Source organism: Cimex lectularius, unplaced genomic scaffold (assembly GCF_000648675.2).
Source record: "Cimex lectularius strain Harlan isolate CLEC.00 unplaced genomic scaffold, Clec_2.1 scaffold97, whole genome shotgun sequence".
NCBI lineage: Eukaryota > Metazoa > Arthropoda > Insecta > Hemiptera > Cimicidae > Cimex > Cimex lectularius.
The window spans coordinates 759,574-783,406 of NW_019392672.1; the positions used below are offsets into that span (position 1 = coordinate 759,574).

Consider the following 23,833-nt stretch of genomic DNA (forward strand, 5'->3'; position numbering starts at 1 on the left):
ATTTGGAGCAAGATATACGAGCGGCTACAGTCCTCGGCCTTATCTCTCGCACGGGCAGATTTATATAGAAAAGGTGTATAATTATATTAACATTTATATGTTGGGGGTTATTATGTAAATATAGTCTATTATGGCTGAGATAGGAAAGGGTGGGGCTTTATGATAAATCTGAGAGAAAAATGCGTAGTCACACGGTGGTGGGGGCTAATGATATTTCTACTGCTTTTATTCGGATCTGTGTTATTGGGTGTGGGCGTGTCACGGAGTCGGAGAAGGGGCTCGGGGATAGGCGTAGACGCCCAATCCGGGTGGAAATGCGCGCACAGCCCCACCACGCCTCCGTAGCGCTCCCAGCTCCGTGTTTATTACACATCCGTGGGTTGTCGAGAGAGGAGCTGCTAACGTGATTGTGTTGTGATCTGTGATGCACTAATGGAGAATATAGAGACGGGGTCTAACAGCGACCGCAGCAGTAACATGTCCGGCTCACCGATTCCGAAAGGGTCCCCGCCGGCGGGGGCGGCCGTCAAGCAAGAATCGCCGCACGTCCACCATTCGCCGCCTCCGGTTTCGACGCCGAGCTCGATCGCCGCGTCCCTCAACCCGCGTCACTTGGCAGCGGGGAAACAGGAATCGCCGCACGTCCACCACCTCTCGCTGCCGCCTCCGGGCCTCGGGCTGCTTGGCATGGTGCCGCATTCGCCGTTGGACCTGATGGCCGTCGCCCATCATCATCCGCCCCCGAGGTCCTACTCGAGCCCGCCTCCCATCTCGACCTCCGACCCGACCGCCAACGAGTGCAAGCTGGTGGATTACCGAGGCCAGAAGGTGGCCGCCTTCATCATCGCAGGCGACACCATGCTCTGCCTCCCTCAGGCCTTCGAACTCTTTCTGAAGCATCTGGTCGGCGGCCTCCACACCGTCTACACCAAGCTGAAGCGGCTCGACATCGTCCCTCTCGTCTGCAACGTGGAACAAGTGCGGATTTTAAGGGGTCTCGGGGCCATCCAACCGGGTGTCAACCGCTGCAAGCTCCTCTCCTGCAAAGACTTCGACATCCTCTACAGGGACTGCACCACTGCAAGGTACATTCCAAGTCCTTTTTATTTTTATTTTTTTATACCGTTCAAATCTTTCCCCCGTCACATTCACACACGACAACAAAACAGTATCTTTGTTTTTTTTTGTTACATCTACTTTTCTCTTTTTCTTCTCCTTTTTATAGTTGATAAGAATTTAAACCATTCTTGAACTTGTTCTTTATTGTCGGTCAGAAATCACTCAGAGCGACCTCGCTCCGATACCGGTTGAAGTCACCCGGCTCTCCAAGCTCTTATCTCTAACTGTCCAAAACGAGAAACCCACAACGCCCGTAAACACGCAAATCCCTAGTTCGACACGCTTATAAAAATCATTCCTTCCGATTGGGCAAGGCGACTAAGGAGAACCGGTTCTCAGGACATTAGCATCATTTTCAGATCATTTCCATGCAAACCACTTCAAAGACGCCAAAGTAAACCCGGTATGATGTGTAGGCCGAGTTCTGTCTATTTGATCAAGCAAAACCTTTCTACACATCATTATATGTATAATTTATTGTAAAAATATAACATTTTTCTATCAAAACAATCAGTAATGATGAGATGGTTCCTCAAAAGTATATCTATCCACGATAAAAACAGTTACACCACATTCCTTTCACACATCTTGTAGGTTCTAAAAGTCAGTACGACAACAACAACATTCCAAAAGACAACATGTAGGATTTGTAAGAAAAACTCTTTTTCCTAAGCAACCAGAAAAATCGAACTTGAAATAACTTCGATAAAGGCTAAAACCAAAATATGATCTCTCCATAAATCTTACGAAGCTTAAAGAACAAACACGCTCCATTTTAACTCATTTGCATGACACTCTTCTTGAAAATTATATAAATAAACCAAACTTTATTCCATATTTATATACAGAAATGCATATGCATAAACACTATTGTACCAGTAACATGATAACGCATAAATAAAACCCAACCATTCCAAAAGTTTAGAAATATGTTATTCAAGTTTTCTTGATTTCTTGCGTCCAATAAGACAAAAAGCGATATTTAAAATGGTGGAAAATGAATTTTCAGCTTTGCACATGCGCAATTTTTCACAGACGCCAAAACAAACTCTGCAACACCCCCAAAGATTACAAAACGGTTTCTTCAGGACGAAATCTTTTGATATTACTGCTATGAGCTGACCATAGTTTCGTTATGTTTCATTGCAATAATGGCTTACATACATGAAAAACATACTATTGTCGCTGAATACATGTTATTGGCATTTAATTATGTGGAAGAACAATTCATATCTTTTGAGTAATAATTAAACTTATTACAGTTCGAAACATTGACATACTTATTGGATAATAATTTTAAATTTATTTCCTTATTATTTATATTTATATAAAAACAAAAATAACTGCATTTCCTATCGAGCTATTTGTTGTTTATACCCTGAAAAACTACTGTTAACTTTTTTAACTTTCGTTTCCTCGAACACAGTTAAGAATACAATTTTTATAAATATAGTAAAAATGGGTTTGATTTCTAAGCTCGCCCTTACCCGAGATTGAAAGTTACGTTTGTAAAGAAATTTAAAGAAAGCATCTTAGCCATATTCCGCTAGGCTGAACAATTTGATGCTCAAATTTTCGTGGGGTTGGACCAGGATTAAACTGGTTACTTTTGGTCAAGTACGTCCAATAAGGGTTGTTCAATATTTTACGCTCTTTTGATTTTTTTTAACCTGCGGGTTACTTCTAACTTCTTTCTAGGAGCTACCAACACGATGTTTTATGACATAAATGTTCGTTACTTTATTTCGATTGTTTATAAATTTATAATAGTCTCTCACCAAAGTAGAACACGTTGCCGATTAGCAAGCATTGCTGAAATCATTAAAAGGTGCTGTGTATGCTGGTATGACAAATAAACTGCTATAAATCTATTTAGAGGAGATAAACTAATGTGAAAAAATATTTTTGAACGAGACAACATAATGTTATGCTGCTTTGTAGAACCTGCAAGTTGATTTTTCATTATTATTATGCATATTTTTTTTTTCGTTTCGACAAAATATCAGGTATATTCTTCTTAGTTTTTAACTTTTTAAATTTTGAAATGATCCAGGTTTAGTATTGTTTCAAAGATAGAGACTAGGTTTCGTGTTTATTCTAAACTATTTCGTAATTGGCCCGATTCCGCTAAGAATCTCGTTTCGTTTTTCAGGGCAACAGTTCAAATTGTCCATCTCATCTTTTATAAACGTTTTAAAAAACACATTCCGTTTTTATATCAACGTTGATATAAAAACAAACAAAGTAATATTTGTAGTTAAAAAATAATTCCACCTATTTTATTTTAAATCTATATGAAAGATGCCCAATTCAAGACCAATTTGATTAAATTTGAGGATTATGGTATTTTAATAAATTAACTCGAAGAAATCTGCTTCTGTAAAGACATTTTCACTCTATGTGAGATAATTTGACCCGTATTAACAAAATTTATTTAGTTTGGTCTTATTTAATAAGCACCATTGATTTTCTTAAATAAGTACCCATCAAAGTTCAGAAAATTGCAGAAGCAAAAAGGCAACATATCATTATTGATAAGTTTAAAGGTTCATCATTCAATTAATCAAGGAGTGTTGATTAATAAAGTTCGTAATAACCAAAATCGATATAATTACACAATTATTAAATAATTTAAGAATTGTAGCAGTATTCAGTGTTCAAATTAAGAAAAAGTAAAGAAACGTAACTGGATGTTGAAGCAAAACTGAGATGGCCTATCCTAATCTTGGGCCTTACAATTTTATATAGCATATTGACACAAAATAGTTAAAAAATTAACCTCTGATGGTTTTGTTTAACTTTAAGTAAAGGTTAAATATTTTCCTGCTAATTTCACTTCCCCAAAAGACAAAGATTGTAGGCATATTATTTCTTTTTTCAAAATGGAATAGATGAATAATCATCAAACCCAATATTGATTTGGTCTGTTTTATTCAAATTGTGTCGGCCATTTGTAAATATTTCGATTGTTTTAAAATTAAGATGTATAGTTTTTTTAAGTTAAATTTTATTGAACTTGTTCATAGTACATACAAAGTATACCAAACCACCATCTTGATTATTATGCAATTAATTTTGCTATACGGGGTTATTTGTTACAGTTTTAAATATATTTTATTTATCATTTATTTATATTTTGACTGGTGTATATTTGATTTGTATAGCAATTTTTGTACTTGTTCATCGTCCAACTGATAGAAAAAGAATTGTTGTGATGTCTTTGTTGTTTCGACCTATTGTATAGTATAATATTTTTAAAAACATTTATTGGTTATTTATTTATTATGGCAAAGTCTGGCAATTAAAATGGACTTATAGTCTAACTATGTAGTTTTACGGTGAAAGCCCACCAGGTAATTAATTACTTAACAACTTTAAGACCCCACCGAGGCGGTAAAGTAACGGTCTGCTGTTCATTCTGTCATCTTTATTTGTTATTTATTCATTTGTAATTCAATTAGCGCTCTGCCGGCCTTGTGAGACTTCACGTAAAATATAGAACTAAAAGTGCTCAATTGTCAAAAATTTAAACGGTCTTACCATTGGAAAATATCTTATTGATTTTCACGCAGCTGTTTTAAGGAGAACAGCTGACCTACGGGCCTATCTCGGCTCACGATCTGATTCCTTAATAGCGAGGCAGGGAAAAGTGTATTGTTTCCTAATTGCTATGTGTATACACAACGTAGCAATGCGTGTTTCGTATGCGAGGCGAGACATAAAACGTCCTCGCGCAGGAATTAAATTACACAAAAATACCAAAACAGTTCGTATTTCTTATCACGATGATACAAAAACACCGCTTCGCTTCATGACTGATTATGCTAAATTCATCACGATCGGAACAGCCTCTGTTTAAAATATAATTTTGACCTATTGCATAACAATGAAGTGCACTTTCTTTTAGCGATAAATATCAAAACGTTTATTATTCGCAAATTAAATATTAACAAATTACAACAGCAACTCTAATAGGCAAATCTTTTCTGATCATCATCATCCAGTTTATTATAGTCATATTTTTATTTAAAGTAAAATATTTCTTGGTCTTTAACATCATCTAAACTTTCGTTTCGTGATATTATTTACTTATACGTATTGTAATTGCTTTCTCACGTGTTTTCCTTTTACCACTCATCTTATTGTTTATGAAAAAATTATTTTTAAATGACGCAGTTTTTCTCAGACTAAGTTAATGTTTTACTACCGACAAAGAAGAAGGATGTTGTAAATGCAAATAAAGCATTCACAATATAACTTGTTAAATTAATAAGCAACAGTAGAAAAAATATCCATTGGGAGAAGTCGAAGAGTGCTAAAGTATTGTCTGTTTAATGAATACTTGTGTCATTATCACTTTATCTAACATCACTATAAATTTCTTGGAAATTTCGCGGCCATTGTCTGTTCAGTCGGCGAGGCCGGTTCGAGGGATTCGTTGGAATGCGAGGTCTTCGATGTGCTGATTTACGGTTTTGTGAAATTTTCAGTAACGTGAACGGATTTCTTGAACGAAAGGAATATCTAATATGGCGTAAGGTTAGATACATAAAATAGTCCATCAAGGACCTTTCGTAGGATTAAGGATTGGGCGGTTGAATGCGGAGGGTGTTGAAATGTTTGGCTGAACCTTCCAGTCCGTCCATATCGGCGTAACTATGGTGTTTTAAAACAGCCTTTTATTTTTGGGAAGTAAATCAGGACGTTATCAAGAAGTCTATCGTGTCATAACTTCTTGACGCCGAGAAAAAAGTCTTGACGTCATTTGCCGATGTCCGCATTATCCGCAAGTTAGCCATTTTTTCGTTCACAAACCAGGTGGTCGGTTTTTGTTTGATGGGCAGTGTAGTTTTATTCAGTCGAGAAATTGTTAATTGTTTACTAGACTCTAAATTATAGTATTATAAACGTTTTCATTTCTATGTTCACGGTTATCATTTTATTGATTGAATTACTCTAGACGACCAAAAATGGTTATAATTGACCTGGTGGTTACGTCTGTAATTACCTGTTGTAAACAGTGTATCGCTGCGTTCCAACGATTGTTACAGTTTGGTTTCGTGTTTCATGGTTCATAGTGCTTTGAATTATATTATTTCTAAATTTGAATTAATTACGTGCAGACTCAAAAATTAAGGGACCGTTCACCATAGTAATTTCAATTGATTTCTGGACAGATTATTAAAGTTTGAATTTCCCGATCATTCTGGTCCGTTTATTCTCGCCGAGTTTGGATCAGACGTCTTTCTGCCTGAAATGTATTTTATGAGAGGTAGGTTTACGCGATGCTAAGCCCATTGCTGTCAAATCAAATTATATATGCGGGCGTGAATTTGCCGTAGTAGAAGTTCATTAAATACCTGGGAGTGATAAAGGATTGAAAGCTCGCCTTTCGTTAAAGCTCTGTTTTCTCTCTCTCTCTCTCTCTCTCTCTCTCTCTCTCTCTCTCTCTCTTTTTCACCCTCGGTTTGATTGGTTTGAACTAAAGGTTATAAATGTTCTCATTTTGTAATTAATTGTTGACTATTGTTTTGTTTTCGATAATTTCTTATATTTTTACTTCATTCTCGGATTAAACAGGGAATCAAATGAATTAATAAGTTTTTTCGTATTTTAACAGCGCATGCCGCTTATCTTTCCCCAAGGCGAAAAGCCGTACCTCTTATTTGCTATTGTACATGAAAGGTATTTTTAAAAATGTCCGGAGTAAGAAAAAAAACTCCTTGTTATTTGCGAGAGGCAGGTGGGCCGCAACTGTTGCCAGCAATTCCCAGCATGCCTCCGCCGCAAGTAACTATGAATATTAATCCGGGTTTACATTTTTAACTGCGGTCAAGGGGGTGTTAATGGCCACAGCCCTTTCTCAAATATTTACGAAGCTGGGGAGCCATTACTGCTGCTCTCCTCGTCAAGAGACACGGAACGGTACAAACAAGGGCACTTAATCCTAGCAGGCATAGAACATTTCACATATTTATGTCATTAAACAAATACGAATTAGACAGAAAATCTAAAGATAGTAAAATTACATAATAATTTTCCTCTAACATTATTTCTATCTTGTTGCTAAAAAAATAAACAAAATATATGCTTAGGTTGAAACTATTTAAAGGAAATATAAACTATCTATAATAGGATAACTTGAGCACCGTATTAACAGTGTATGATTTAAAACATCTTTAACATAATGGTTATTTTTGTTAACAGCCAGATAAAATCATGTGAAACTGGTGGCTCATCATGGTAATGACTTTTACCACAATCTCCACTATCTCCTCATTTTAAAGTATATTGAAATTATATACATTTAAAAATCCTATTACTATTTTTCTATTTAGTGTAGTACTACTATTTAGTGATTAATTTCTTTAGCGTTTAAAGGTAGTAATAATTCACTAGTTTTCATGGTCCCTTGACCAATTAATATCATTCAATTAATTAAGGTTTTTAGTTGAGATAAAAAAGTCAGTGTCACGAGCGGGATTCGAACCCACGACCTTCGGCTTGATACGCCGCGACTCTATAGCTCAAGTGGTAGAGTAGAGGCGTATCAAGCCGAAGGACGTGGGTTCGAATCCCGCTCGTGACGCTGACTTTTTTTATCTCAACTAAAAACTTTAATTAATTGGGTAGTAATAATTGTGTACCCCTATTTCCATTTTTCGGTGTTTGTAAGTTTAAAACCATTTCTCCCACGATCTGTACTTTTTCGAAACGTCTCCATTCAATACATGTTTGATTTCATTTTCTATTCATCCCTTTTTCACATTTATACAATTTGTCACGGTCTGTAAAAATTTAATACTTATTTGAAATAGCAAAAAAAACCTATAAATTTAGATGCTAAGTGGTTTAATGTGATACTGCAAGCTATTAAAACTTTCTACAAGACGAAATTAAATCACATAATGACCTATTTCGCGGGTATTTACCTTTTCACAAGTGGTATTTAAATGGGGGAAGAGCGAGTTTTAATTCAGCAACGTTGTACCGCCGTAAAGAATGTACAAGAATTGGGCGGTGTCTTATTAACTAATACAAGGCAACCGGAATTACTGCCCAATCAATTAGGTCAACTCAGAGCTAGGTAAATGAGAAAGCAAAATATTACGCAACTGCCATGTACCTTCCACGTTAGCGATATCAGGCAAAAGTACATTTGAAACAAGAAAGAAACATACAAATAAACATATGCGCGCACGCGCGGGGTTTGGTTCGGGATCAAGCTAAGATCGATTTTTCAAATAGACTCATAATCATATTTCAAACCATCAATCATTAAACTGATCTCGATGGTCAATTTTAAATTTAGTTCATGATCCAATTAGGATCAATTGTCTAATTATTCTAGTTCTATTATGGTCAGATTGGTTAATCCATAACATATCCATCACAATGAAATTTAGAATAGAATCAACCTTGAAATTTCGTTCGTGGAAAGATTTGGATAAATTTGTAAATTACTCCTTTTACAATCCGGCAATCACTTTAATAACAGTTTTAAATTTATCACACCGTAATCAATCCAATTAGGATCAGTTGCCTAATTATTCTTGTCTATTTATGATCAGATTGGTTAATCCATAACTTTTCTATGGTGAAATAGCGTAAAAATTGTATAATTGGGCACGAATCAGGGTTGAAATATGTCAAATATCAAATTACATGAAATTTAGAATACCTCTAAGAATACAATCATTAAAAAAATTTCGTTCGTGAAAAAATTTTGATAAATTTGCAAATTACTCCATTTACAATCCGGCAATCACCTTAATAACATCTTTATATTTATCACGTAGTAATCAATCTTTAATCAATCAATCATCACTTGTTAAAATAACCATCTATTTTTCAATTAATTTCATTATCATATTGCATCATTTTTAAATTTTGAACTTGGTAAATTCATGATCAGATGAGGTCAATCTATACATTTCTGTGCGATGTGATAAGAAAACATTTTCAAAATGAATTTTTCATGTTGAAAAAGAATAATCGGTTAACCTATTGTAAAATTAGGGTTGATCTAAAAATAATTTTACATGATTAGATATTAACATCAGCGATTAACTTTGTTTAATCATTTATTGTATATTCTTTACATTTAAATTAGAGATTATTTTTAATTTTTCAACACCGTGATAATGTTAAATTATCCTCTTGATCAGGTGGAGTCACTCTTGAGGCAATGTATCTCATAAAAAATTAATTGTCAATATTTCATGTAGTCAGGTTTCCAATGATTTTACATTTTTCAGCATCTTACATTATTCGATGTTCATCGTAAAATAAAATTTTATATATGAGTTTTACGTTTGAATGTTTATCATGAGATTAGCATCAACCTTTAAAAGTATCCCATGGACAGAGTCGAATCGATCTTGAAATTTTTCGCTTGAAATAAACTTCGTAAATTTTATATCAATCAATTTGTTGAGAATTTAAAGTTGAAATTAACCATTACATATCATTAATCATCCCATTAAACAAATAATGCAAATCCTTGTCAGACCATGGTAAAAAAATCAAGGGAAATTTTTGTAAATACATTTCATAATCCACATGCATAAAACACTTTTTTAATACATTAATTCATTTTGCATTTCCGATGGCCATCACCGAGGAGAGAAATCGTTGAAAAGGAAAACCGAGAAAGTAAGGGAATGTGTGTATTTAAAATATTCAGAATTCATCAGTGAATGAAAGGTTAATGTTTAATAGGATATGTAATAAGAGACTTATTTTTGAGATTTTCAACGGATCTCAAAACAGATCCGCGCCTGGGGTGCAAAGCGCCTCGCCAGTTTTGTCTTCCGGCATCTTCAGTAGTTGATCTGTGTGTTGTCACCTGCGTTCAGATAGTTTTTCGGAACGTCCTAGTCCAACTTTGATGTAATACAACTAATAAATTAAATTAAGAGCTGTGAAGTCGGATTTGGGCCCAATGAACAATCCATTCGAATTATCGATTCCTCATGGAATGGCATCGATGTTACTAAATTTTTCCCAAAACAGGAAGAGGATAATTTATAACTAAACAAGAAGCATAGCCTTAAAGAGAAACGTATATCACCCGGCTAACGGCCGCTAATAACAGTTGAAATTAATTGGCCCGACGGCAAGTTATAATCGAGCAAATATTCAATTTGATATGTATGTATTTGTCCGGTGGGCGTCGTCAGTCCGCGAGATTTACTGTCCGTCGGTTAATTGCTTTCTCTCAATGGGCCCGGAGGAGTGAATGGAAGAGGGCCGGACTCGGAACTGGCTCTGAATGGCAGTCCACAGGTGTCACCAGCAGCGAGATGCGCAGTTACATTTCCACTGATGACTGACTCGATTCCCATTTCATTCCGGGCTCAGAGCTGCCGGGGACTCCGGCCCGTGCGCTTCGCCCCTCCATGAATCCCATCATCAGGTCATCACGCCGAGTCCCTTCACAGATGACCGACATATAAAAAAAAAGTTCACGAGACTAGATCAACTAATCAAAAATCCATGGAACGAAAAACTGAAGACACTTTTTATTTTATTTTCTTACCCCGAACAAATTTTAACTATTTTGTCCTTTAAATGATTATCTCAGATTACGTAACATAATCTATTTTCTAAACGCCCTGCGATTTCTTTTCCAATGTAAGTATTTTCAGAATAATTCGTATTCTATAATACGAATCCTTAGTCATAACAAAATTAGATACACGGAGAGGTTAGGTACACTGAAAGGCAAAAAACCAGTGGATAACCAATAATCATCCATCTTTCTAAAATATCTGGTCCGTTTTAAAGGATTGGAGGTTAAGAAAATACAAATAAAATTTCCCACCTGTGTTTACAATTGGATTTTGTAAATATAAGAATCTTTCTTTGTTGGGTTTTCTGTATAGCTTCTTTCGAACGTTCCGGTGGCTTGATTTTTTTTATTCCATTTTTAAGTTTCAAATTTGTTTGAGTGATGGTTTTATGTGGTACAGATTCGGTGAGAATTCATAGTTTGAAGATGGAAAAGTCAAGCATATATGCCCAACTGCTTAACATTCCCAGAACAACTATCCAAAGGGTGTTCCATCGCTACCAGGTCAGTGGGGGTTACTCAAGAAGGCATGGACAGATCGCCAGTGTCACTTCTCAGAGAGACGGTTTTATTGTTTTAAATGTACTCTATAATCGAAATTCTACTGTTGTTGAGTACAAGCAACAACATAAAAAGCTAATGTTAAAGTCAGTTTATACACTGTAAGGCGAAGACATTCAGAAGCTGGATTACGTCCGAGAAGGCTTGCCACTGGACAAACCTCTGGCAGATAAGCTCGATTATGTTTTGCAAGAAATCACATCAATTGGTCTGAGTAAGATTGCATTAAAATCTTGTTTTCGGATGAGTCAGGTTTTGTTTTTTATGACGACCGAGATAGGGTTTGAAGAACAGGAGAGCCACATTTTCACTCCAGAGAAGCAATGGAGGTGGAGGTGGTGGTGTTATGGTTTGTACAGGCATTTCTATGAAAGATCGCAATTTTGATCTTGTTCCCTAACATCTTACATACCACTAATTGGCGAAGGTTTTATTGGCATGACAATGCAAAGCCCAACATAGTGACTACTTAGAACGCGTTTTCATTGTTTTCATAGCAACATTTTTGGTGAAATTGATTTACTCAGTGTATTTTTGTATTTAGATGTACATTATATTATTCTTTAAACGTAACCAATAAACAACAAAAATAAAAATTATAACGATTGCAAGCATTTGCATAAAAACAATCTTTTTGCTTCTCAGTGTAGATGAAAGATGTATAAATAAATGTAAATAGAAAAGCGAGAGAGGGAGAGAAAGAAAGAGAGAGAGAGAGAAAGAGAGAGAGAGGGGAGAGAGAAGACGAAGAAAGAGAGAGGAGAAAAAAAGAGAGGAGAGAGAAAAGGAGAGAGAGAAGAGGGAGAAAGAGAGAGGAGGGAGAAAGAGAGAGGAGGGAGAAAGGGAGAGAGAGAGAGAGAGTGAGAGAGGAGAGAAATAGAGAGAGGGAGAAGTGGGAGAAAGAGAAAGGAGAGAGAAAGGGAGAGAGAGAGAGAGAGAGAGAGAGAGAGAGAGAGAAAGAGAGAGAGAGAGAAGAGGGCGAAAGAGAGAGGAGAGAAAGAGAGAGGAGAGAGAGTGAGAGCGAGAGAAAGAGAAAGAGAGAGAGAGTAGTCGAAACGTTTAAAAATTACATATACAGAAAAATTTATATTGATAGAGAATATAATTTCTTATAGAAAATAACATTTCAGTATTCGCACAAAGGTCGTTTTTAAGAATAATGTGTTTTAACCTTTCGAAATGCTTTGCCTAAATAGTTGTAGCCGGTAATCCGAGGGTTATCTGAAAGGGTGTCTTCCCGACCGGCTAGTCTGAGCGTTTTTGGCGAAGGGGCGGTATTGGGGTTATTAAGGGAGGAAGTGTAGTTTAGTAGAGCACAGAGGGAGGCTGGGGCAATCGATATGGTTTACAGAGTATCTTGTATAGAGAAGGACCCCTTTTTGCTTTTTTTTGCTCCCTCCAGCCCAGCTTGGGTCGCCGGCTTCGTGTGTGATCGATCGTAGTCACGGTTCGTATAGGACGAGGAGGCAGATGAAAGGGTTCGGAAAATGATATTAGAATGAGAGGAAGGGCTAATGTATTCCAAGATGTTAGAGAACAGTTGCGGTTCCTTAGCTCCAGATCCTTGCTTTGTGGTCCGAAGAGCCCCCCGGGAATTATTAATAGTTGCTAAAGGGAACCGCAGGAATCAGAAACTTGGAAATAAATACATTCTCCTTAGAGCGCTCCTAATATTGGATTCTCTTAATGCTTCGGCCTCTCTGATTTGTTATTAACTTCCTGCAACGTTCAAATCCTACTACTTTATCAAAGATTCATGCCCGAGGCGCTGGGGAATTGTATTCGTTCCAAAAGAGCTAAAAGTTGGGTGTGTTAAAATCCAACATAAGCTACAAAATGAGAGAAATTAGACTTTATGCTCTCTCACAATTCTGGACATTAAATCGTAAACGATCATTATTATTGATAATGTAAATGTTTTCGACAAATACTCACCGGTCATATCCAGTCGCAATGGGCGACGGCCTGTGATTGGTAGAGGGTGAAAAGGTTTCGAAATTAAAATATGAAATTGTTCGCGAGGGTCGTCCTAATCCCCGGCAGATGTAAGGCAGCAAAGCCGAGGATTACACGTGTACCTACACGCGGGCAGATGTTGCCTCTCGGAAGCTCTCCGAAACTTTTGAGTCGATTGTGATTTGATTGCCGCTCTCAGGCCCTGTCCCTGACGGGCACAAAGCGTTAAGACTTAAAGTAAAAAGTTTACAAACTGTATAAGTTACAAAAAAGTTAAACAATAAGCTGAACGAAAGGGAAAACCATTTATGGGGACCGTTTATCAGAAAATAAAATGTCACAACGTACTGTTGCTATGTTGTTCGATTTCACTCTAACTGCTGAAAAATGTCAAACAACTCGCCGAACATACACACACAAACACACAAAATTAAACTATTTAAAATATTTTCAACGTATTTTTTTGTGGTGATTAGTGACCGTTAATCGATAATTATTCAGAAATCATGAGATGCGGTCTGGTGTGATGTAGGTTTTAGAAAAACGTTTTCTTTATCGTGCCAACGTTTCGATCTTTATTGAGATCATCTCCAGGGCTCAAAGTGTTTGTCTTGAGCCCTGAAGATGATCTCAATAAAGATCGAAACGTTGGCACGATAAAGAAAATGTTTTTCAGAAAGCTACATCACACCAGACCGCATTCACGATTTCTGAATAATTAAACAACATTATAAATCTAATCTAAGGTTTGCATTTAAATCGCTGAAACTGGCAAAATACTGAAAAATATCTGATACTCTATAGACCAAGCGGACCGAACAAATTTATAAGCTATTGATTTATTAAATGCTATAATTTTTTAAAATAGTTATATAACAAATTATGAAAAACATTGCAACTAAATTCAATTCACTAGTTTTCGTGGTCCGCTTGACCAATTAATATCTTTCAATTATTTAAGGTTTTTAGTTGAGATAAAAAAGTCAATGTCACGAGCGGGATTCGAACCCACGACCTTCGGCGAGATACGCCGCTACTCTACCACCTGAGCTATCGTGACTTCGATCCACTCGGACATCTCAACTAAAAACCTTAATTAATTGAATGATATTAATTGGTCAAGCGGACCACAAAAACTAGTGAATTGAATAAGTTAAAATGAAGTACATCTTCATCAAAGCTCTCCGTGGCCATTTCATTTCTCGCCGAGAATCAAATAGATTCACGACATTTGAAAAATGGCAAAAAGGAAGGAAAACTCAAAAGGTGGGGTTGAGATGGGAAGTTAGTGTCCGAGTGGATCGAAGTCGTGATAGCTCAAGTGGTAGAGTAGCGGCGTATCTAGCCGAAGGTCGTGGGTTCGAATCCCGCGCGTGACATTGACTTTTTTATCTCAACTAAAAACCATAATTAATTAAATTGCAACTAAATGTTTTCTCGCATATACAAGATCTAGAGACACAGAAAAAACGAACTTTTATTCACCCAACTAGCAGATTTTCATTCTGTAAATTCATTTCCAAATAAATGTTAGTTATAAATTAAAAGTTGCCTACAGTTAGATCGTAATCTCTTGCTCCGAATATAATCGTTTTCCAAATTGTGAATTTTCCTTCAAACAAAAGTAGTTAATTGTTTGGATAATCCACACCTGCTTGCCTCAGAGTTTAAGAGCTGAGTATTTATATAATTTAAAAATATCTCTAATGATCTAAAAGTAGTTCTAATTGATCTATTTTAATGTCGTTACTCGACATTCTTACATGGCGTTTTCACCTCCCCTGATGCTATGAGATGCTGAAAGAAAAGCAGATTTTAAAAAGCCGCAAGGGTTTATATACGCGAAGCAAAAATTTGAGGACTCAACCCCATCCATAGGTAATTCCAGTAGCCCTTCCATAACATTTCAAATGCAAAAGACAGCCATAAAAGTGTCATCTAGAGTTATCGATAGATCGGCCACAGTTCTGTATGTACTTGGTGGTATATATACAGCGCGATATGTAGGAAACTAATTTTACTTTTTTAAATAACTGTATATTTATATTTTAAATTTTAGAATATTGTAGTAATAAGTAACGTCAATTTTATAGAGAAAAAATCAAGTCTCGCCCGGATCTCACGAAACATCAAATAATTGCGATTATGGTTCGCTCAGTCCGCAATGTAAACCGGTCGCAAGCCGATCCATGCAGACAGTTTCTCCTTTATTCAATTACATCAGTAGCTCTGATTTTATTATTAAATTTTTATTCAAGAAAAAAAAGAAGACTAGTCTACAGTGAGAACGACTGGGACCTATTTATATGAAGAAATGTCATTTGAGATTTTTTTATTGGACTGGTTCTCGAAAAAGATTCCCACAGAGGGCTTCCTTCATTTCCATAAATAAAATTAACAAAGACATATTTCTAGAATAGGCAGTTTGGAAGGGCGGAGAGCTTCCGAGCTGGGATTTATCGCCCCTTCCGTTCGCGCTGCTTAACAGCCGGCGTACTTTGTACCCGTGAAGTATGCCACGGGGCCGAAGGACGTCTAAACTCCAGCGGACTCGGATTTCCAGGAGTCCGGTGCCGTAACCGTTTGAATTATAGCCTATGTGAACTCGGCATCGTAAAAGCTACCTTTTTAATATGTAATGATTAGAAATTTTTGCTCGAACTGGACGACAGGGGATATCATCTTTCCGTTGTTTACAACCCGACCGATGAAGGCTATACCACTTTTACGAGGCCCACCAATAACTCAAATGTTTTATGTAGAATGGAAACGAAGAAACTTGTGCCCTCTCTCTCCTCCTCTCAATAAAAATTAATCGAATTCCGTCCCGCTGAGTTCGAAAACCAGACCGGGCCGGCTTCTTTTTATTTGCCGTGGTTTTGAATGTTATCGGGTGTCGAGGGCCACACGCTCATGGTAAAAGGGCCTTTTTTTTGATAAGTGTAAAAGTCGGCGGATTAAAGAAAGATTTCTCCGCCTTCTTTCTTTTAGATTAAATAAACAATAGGAATTCTGTCTTGACTAAATGGAATCTGAAAACACAGGAAATTTAACACGGGAGTAAACAAAACGTTTTATGCTTCTGTTGCAATCAGAAAGACAAACAATCTTGCAAAGATAGTTAAAAAAACATAAATGAAAAATAATCAAATAATGGAACAAATCAATACTTCAAAAAGAGAAAAATCGAAACTTTATAGGTTTCGGAAATGCTCAAAATGTGAACTCCCATTTTGTTTCCTGAGCCATAATTATTAATAAAAATAATAATTAATCAATCTTTATTTAAGGTATTGGTTGAAATGAAAAAGTTAGTGTCACGAGCGGGATTCGAACCCAGCCGATGGTCGTGGGTTCGAATCCCGCTCGTGACACGAACTTTTTCATTTCAACCAATAACTTACATAAAGATTAATTAATTGAAAAAAGTTATTTGGTCAATCGAACCACGAAATATAATGTAAAAATATTAATAAAACTAATTCCAAAAATACATTCAGGAATATCTAGTAAACGGTGAATTCATTAAACTCCTCATTTAAAAGAAAATACTTTGATCAATGTATAAATGAATTTGAACGAAAATATAAATTGTTAGACAACTGGACAATGTTGAACACAATAGATGTAAAAACCAAACATTTCTCAAGTAAACTATGTCATAAATTTTTTTCGTGGAACTAATACGAAATTTCGTTTTAGCAACACTAGAGACCCGTAATAACGTCTATAATTCAAAATTTGAATCAACTTTGTAACGACATATGTATCATTAAAATATAGAAATTCTTTCTACAAGAAAATACGCAAAACAGCAAAATTATTTGCTTGAAATTACATTAGTTTCACGAAAAAAAATTATGACCTAGTTCACTTGAAAAATAGTTGGTTTTTAGAAATTTTTGGTTTATTGATAAACTTTGATGGCTTTTACTATATTTTTATTGCAATGTATATAAAAAATGCTGTAAAATAATATATTCATACAGTTAATTTGAACAAGTAGAAAGACGAAATAAAAATATTAAAATACGGAAAAATTCAAATTTAAAAAAAAATAGTGAAACCAGGGCCTACTCACAAGAAGTGGCATATACACGTCTGATATTTTGAAGTGTAGAATCACCAAAAAAAGTTTTGTTCAAATCCGTGACCCACCAACCCTGTCGTCCCCTTGTTAGTGTAACAACAGAGATACAAAATAAATGGTGAAGTGTAACACACATAAATAATAATTGACTATAAGTAAGAGTAAAGAGAAAATGAGGACCCACTTGATGAAACAATGTTTATTAATACGTGAATATTGAAAGTTTTGGGGACATTCTATGAGAAACGAGCTGTTGACATCAGCCTTTCTGTTCAATTTGGGGTTTCTTCCGGGAAAATAATCTTGGAAGCCGTGAGATTAGCTCCGGGGGCAAGAGTCGATCTTTTTTCTCTCCCTAAACAAACAGAGCAGACGTGTCAGAATGCGTCGAAACGAGTCTCGGCGACCGATTCGACTCGGAGCGAGGAATCGTTTTAAAATGTACACAGACAATAGTGCTGAGGATGGTTCCATTGTGGGCCTTGATACGCCACTCTGAAAAAAAACCCTTCGGAACAGTGAAAAAAGATCCGGATTGAGCGGTGAGAAGACTGAAACTAATCACATTTACTTTGGTCTTCGACTCTTTGCTCCTCCATCCATCATGTATCACCAGGAACATCTGTCCGAGACGTCCCTGTGACAATTGATGGTCGCCTTAATCAATCCGAGCAAAGTGGCTTTAATATCAGCCAACAGTCATCCTTCATCCGTTTTCTACCTAGACACTGATCGATATGGGAAATTTTTACACAGGGGGAAAACGGAAACGGTCAGGAATTTAAAATAAAATGTACATAACTAGAAAAAAAATATGAACATTTGTGCTTTAAATTAAAGTCATTGTTGTCTATAAAATAACGTTTGCTTTCTCATTTATAAATTACCGAGTACTCCCACGAATGTTGTAAGATAAAAACTTCTTCATAATTCCTTGATGAAGGAAACGGCCGGATGCTTTAAAGGAAATGCACTGTCTATCGCTTCTTTTCAAAACGAGGGTAAACAAGTTTTTCCTTCTTCTCTGAGATTAAGAAGGAATCAAATTAATTTGGCTCGAGGGGCACCCTGAAGAATAAAGAGTGAGTTGTTTATCTCGGATTTGCAAGAAAACAGCAGCCGGGAGGAAAAACCTCGAGGAATCCTAGGGACCTTTAAAGAATAACGCCGGCTTTTATCAACATCCGACCAGCCCTCGCCGATTAATTAAACACGGCCGCGAAGTAATTAATAACAATGGCTTTGGTAAATTAAAATTTTTCTGATTCTGATTTCATACAATTCGTTATCACCTGCCGCAAATTCCACTTACAGAAATTTAATTAACATTTAGATAAAGAAGAATAGACAATTTATTAAAAGTTTCCGTAAAATACATTTAAGTTATAATCTGTTGACTGTCTACTCATTTTTGATGTGTACAGTTCAGAACAGAGGGGACATAAAATAACATTAATAGTATAAATTAATCCATATTTGCTTAGTGGTCATATGCGTCAAGCTCAAGTGTTTAGAGCAGCAGCGTATTGAGCCGAAGGTCGCGGGTTCGAATCCCGCTCATGACACTAATTTCTCATCTCAACCAAAAAATTTAGATAAAAAGAATAATTAATAGTATACTTATACTACTTTATACTACATTTTATTGTATTATTTAAAAGCTGCCCTTCACAAAAATTTAAGTAGTTATTGTCACTTCATTATCATGGCTTTATTTAGAAATCGTGAGATGCGGTCTGGTGTGATGTAGGTTTCAGAAAAACATTTTCTTTATCGTGCCAACGTTTCGATCTTTATTGAGATCATCTTCAGGGCCTGGGATTTACAAGCATTGTTTACATATAACAATTACATTTTGGATGTGGAAAAGTGAATTTATACAATGCAAAATATATTTTTTATATATTCAATCAAAGTATTTCTAAATATATTTTGCATTATATAAATTCACTTTTCCACATCCAAAATGTAATTGTTATATGTAAACAATGTTTGTAAATCCCAGGCCCTGAAGATGATCTCAATAAAGATCGAAACATTGGCACGATAAAGAAAATGTTTTTCTGAAACCTACATCAAACCAGACCGCATCTCACGATTTGTAAAGAAATATCGATTAACGGTCACTAATCACCACACATTATCATGGCTGTTAAACTGATACAATAATTATTATTAGTACATGTTAATAATTTAATTTTAGTAGAGAAGTATAAGGAAATTGTAAGATGGTCTCTGATAGGACACTTGGAAATACTAGAGTTTTTCAAATTATGTACCTAAATTGTAATTAAAAGATATGATTTTATTCTTCTTTTCTTCTTTATTATTGACCTTATTTTTCGTTTTATGGGTGAAAAATGTCTTTTTTGTTGGGCATATTTTGAAGGCGATTCAATTTCATTAAAAAGATACGCTTCTATTATTCTTTTCTTCTTCGGTATTATTATTATTATTTTTTTTTTAAATTTTTTTACGAGGGTTCGCAACAGCAGATGTCATATAAACTCTCAGGGTGCCGGTGTTTTTGAAAAAAAGCCCATTTGTAAGTATGTCGGGTTTGAATGCAGGGCCGCTGGATTCGAACCCGGGGCCTTTACCTTACAGTGATGAGCGCCGTGTCAAAGACTAAACTTTGCGGCCACCGACGCCCCTTTCGGTATTATTGTCCGTATTTTTCGGTTTATGGGTGAAAAATGTCCTTTCTGTTAGGCTTATTTTGAAGGTGATTTAATTTCATAATTCTAAAAACATATTGACAAACGAAGAAGAAAAAAAAGAATCCACATATAAAGTTAAATATTTCTTGGTTGGGTATCGAGTAATAATTGCTTTGGTATTTTTAAGTACCTTGGGTAATACTTGACAGTATACTATCTTTGCCGCCCATGTAATTATTAGAGTGAATAAAGGCAAAGCTACATAGTGTCTTGTTTCCCTTAGTTAAAATTAGTGGTCAGACCAACCTTGCATCCTTGCCCCTCATGGGGTTTGACATCTCGATCCAACATCACACACCACCTCACTATGTCCGCATTCTAGACTTGCAAAGTTCTACAGACATCGATTACGTTGTGCACCTCATAAAACACCTCACACAGAATTATTTCATTGAACGGCTAAGCTGTAATCAATTGGTTAGAAAAATTTGCGAGTATGACTTGGACTTGGTGTAGGCATAGGAGAGGGAAGAGCTCTTTAGTTTAAACCATGTCTTAGGGATTTTCTATGGTTTTTTCCCTTTGTTTGATACTCTCTTTTTAAAAATTGAATTCTGAAGAAGGAGTTGATAGTATAAAATGTAAATTTGCGTAAACTACACATTTTGAATAAAGCTTCTATAGAAATTAAATTTGTCTGTTATCGAACATTTGACCTGTTGAAGAGGTTCGTGGCGTGGTTCGAAACATTCTAATAAAAATTATCATTAATTAACATAATATTTTTAATATTACTTTAATCAACATAGTAATAAAATAAAAAACACCAATGATAAAAGAAGTAAAATAGTGCAAAAAAGAAAAACCAACACTATTAAATGTAATATATTTGTAAATGATGATATAATCAAGGAAAGTTCAGGAACAAAACGACAGAGTTATAAAGCTGACAGATTATGAGTTTATCAAGATAAAGCTCAACTTTCAAAACGAATGCTAATCCACTAGCTGCTATTATAAATAGAAATTAATTATTCAGAAATCGTGAGATGCGTTCTGGTGTGATGTAGGTTTCAGAAAAACATTTTCTTTATCGTGCCAACGTTTCGATCTTTATTGAGATCATCTTCAGGGCTCAAAGTGTTTGTCTTCTGTGTAATTCTTACGTGTCGTGTTGAGAGTGCCAAGTGCAATTTTTTTCTGGAACCTACATCACACCAGACCGCATCTCACGATTTCTGAATAATTATCGATTAACGGTCACTGCCACACATCAATAGAAATTTTTAAATTTTCATTGCTGTCAAAGTGTAAAATTGTCGTAATTGTGTAGTGATCGTTACAAAAAGCATACACATTCATCATTAATTAATTTATCGTATACATTAATAAAACGTGATCATGTTGATTTTGTTATATTTGCGAAACTTGAGAACACATATTTGATGATTCCGAGGCACTCTCAGATTGATCCTGTGTCACTAGGAAGACGGTCATTAGAGAAGATGTAGCAAATTTAATCAGCTGGTTGGAGTAGATTTTTGTCATCCTGTTTCGTTTATAATTTTTTTATTTAGTAATTGTCAAGATCAAATATTCAATGTATTGTTTTTTAAGTAATTAACTTTATCAAACTTTCCTTTTTAAAATGTAATATTTTGGTTGTATAATGTTTATTGGTTGAAAAATGATTGTAGTTATGATTAATTGTAGAAACATTAGCCCTCCATCTACAAGTCTCCCTCCTTCGCAAATCAACCCCGTTTACAAATTGAAGTCAATTTGCCTGGGAATTCTAAACGCCTCGCTATTCCATACTTGCCAGCCCCATTTCCGACTGGTGGTTTTTAAGCCTTTTATTTGGAAGGTAATGTGTATCATAATTGTCGGTTGTGGACGACTGACAGAGGTCAAGAAATAATGCCGATCGTGGCTCTACAATTACTCCCGGTGATCGAGGGGGGGCAAACTAAAGCGGGGTCAAGAGCACAAGTCACGAAACAACTGAAGATAAGAACCTGCCACCAATCCTTGATTACTGTTGGGGATGCGTATCCACACGCAATACCATAATCAAATCGATCTCGCGCATTTATTTTCCTACCGGCTTACACACCTTTTATAGTTTTCTGTCGGACTACGTGTCAGAGGCATAACGGAATTAGCCCTAAAAAAGAAAGAAGCGTTTTAGACTGATGAGAAATAATGAAATCCAAATTCTTATCACTTTTAATTCTCGCACAAATTACATCATTAACACAAACTTAAACCCTAGAGATTCAAATGACCAACAAGTCACAGTCTCTTATTTTGGTTGATATCGCTTGATGTAAATTTTTTATTGCAGGCTGAACAAATATTACCGGTACAGTAATAATAGACAGGATATTGTCACTGATGCATGTTAACTCTGCAAAAAAATCGTAGGACACTATTAACTAACTACTGACAAAGAAATTGGTTATAAAAATAAACAGATCTGCACATAAATAGATCACGGTTGCTCATATAGTCGAGTCTAATCCAAAAGCATGTCTTTTATCAAATTTTCTCCGACATTCTGAAACTTCGAAACTCTTTGTTCTCAAATCATTATTTTGTTCATCCAAGTACATTCTTTACCCTTGCACACGGTCGCAACTTCACGGTGTTTTCAAAGCACTTATAAAAGGATACTCCACAGGACTTGATGAATAGCAGTATGTTTCTTCATGAATATCCATTGAGTTGACGGATCCATTAGTTGATAAATTACATCTTCTCTACGGGGATTTATCCAGCAGAGCCAAAAATTGCAAATATCATCTCAGTTAAAAAAAAATTAGGCTAGTAGGATATGTCCATTTACAGGCCCATTGCTTTGCTGTCGGTGTTTGACTAAAGGGTGGTCTGCAATAGATTGTCTGAAATTGTCCAAAAAACCGGATATATCTCTGAAAATCAATTCTGGTTAGGAATATTCGGCAAATGTTCTGAGTTGAATAATTGGCAGCATAGGCGAATCAAAATTAAAACAAACACAAAGTACTGGCCATATTTTTGGACCTTACCAAGACCTGGTTGACCATCACTTCGCGAGATGGAAAATATTTGGATTCTGGATGTTGTTAAGGAATCGTTTGTCTATTATCTGTATGGTCGGCACCAAAAAACAAAATTCAGTGGGGCGACGTCTTCCGAACTCTCAATCAAATACGGAGTACCACAGGGTTCCACACTTAGTCCTCTCTTATTTTGAATATACATTAATGACTTCGCACAGAGCACTAAGGGTGGACATTTTTATTTGTTTGTGGACGTCTTATTCGTCGAGGAAAGCATTTTCAATAAGTTATGGCTGAAAATTAAGCACACAATGGATACGGAGAATGATCTTGCGCTTAAAATAAAGAAAACAGAAGTTCTCGAAGTTAGCGAGTCCCTTGATTGGTCGTCGGCTGGCATCTTGGTAAATGGCGAGAGTGTCCATTGTACCCAGTTTCACAAAGTTTTGAGAGGCAAATTTTGTTTTGGTGCAGGAATGCATAGGCAATCGACAAGTGCGAATGTAATCAAAGGAATTTACATGAGCAGTTTCATTAAACCTTTATGTTCGGAATGAATTATATTTAATTTCAAAATTACAGTTTGTGTTGTAGGTTTTCTTCAGATGGTTAGGGATCTTTGATGGATGAAGAGTAAAAGCTACATCGTTTTTATTTGGGTAGAAGTGAATTCTGAAAACAAATGAAACGCGTTATTTATTTGCTTCCTTGATAAAATGCGTTCAGCATCTGAGCTGATCTTTCTCAATGTCTCAATTATTACAAAAAAATAATAGACATTGCAAACTGTAAAACATGTAACTTATCGGGATTTATCCAGAGAAGCAGA

At 35.8% G+C, this 23,833-nt stretch overlaps 1 protein-coding gene across 5 annotated transcripts in view; it reads left to right on the forward strand.

Annotated features, from left to right (window-relative positions):
* The first annotated feature begins 321 nt into the window (after positions 1–321).
* The window catches only part of LOC106667103 (dachshund homolog 2), a 248,288-nt gene continuing 224,776 nt past the window's right edge, over positions 322–23,833 (forward strand). For 2 of the 5 annotated variants that reach the window (XM_014394806.2, XM_014394803.2), the window contains exon 1: positions 324–1,085. In XM_014394806.2, coding sequence (XP_014250292.1) covers positions 433–1,085 — 653 coding nt within the window. In that variant the 5' untranslated portion in view covers positions 324–432. Of the gene's footprint in view, positions 1,086–23,833 lie in introns of all 5 variants that reach the window. The other 3 variants (XM_024225339.1, XM_014394805.2, XM_014394807.2) reach the window with 3 other exon arrangements.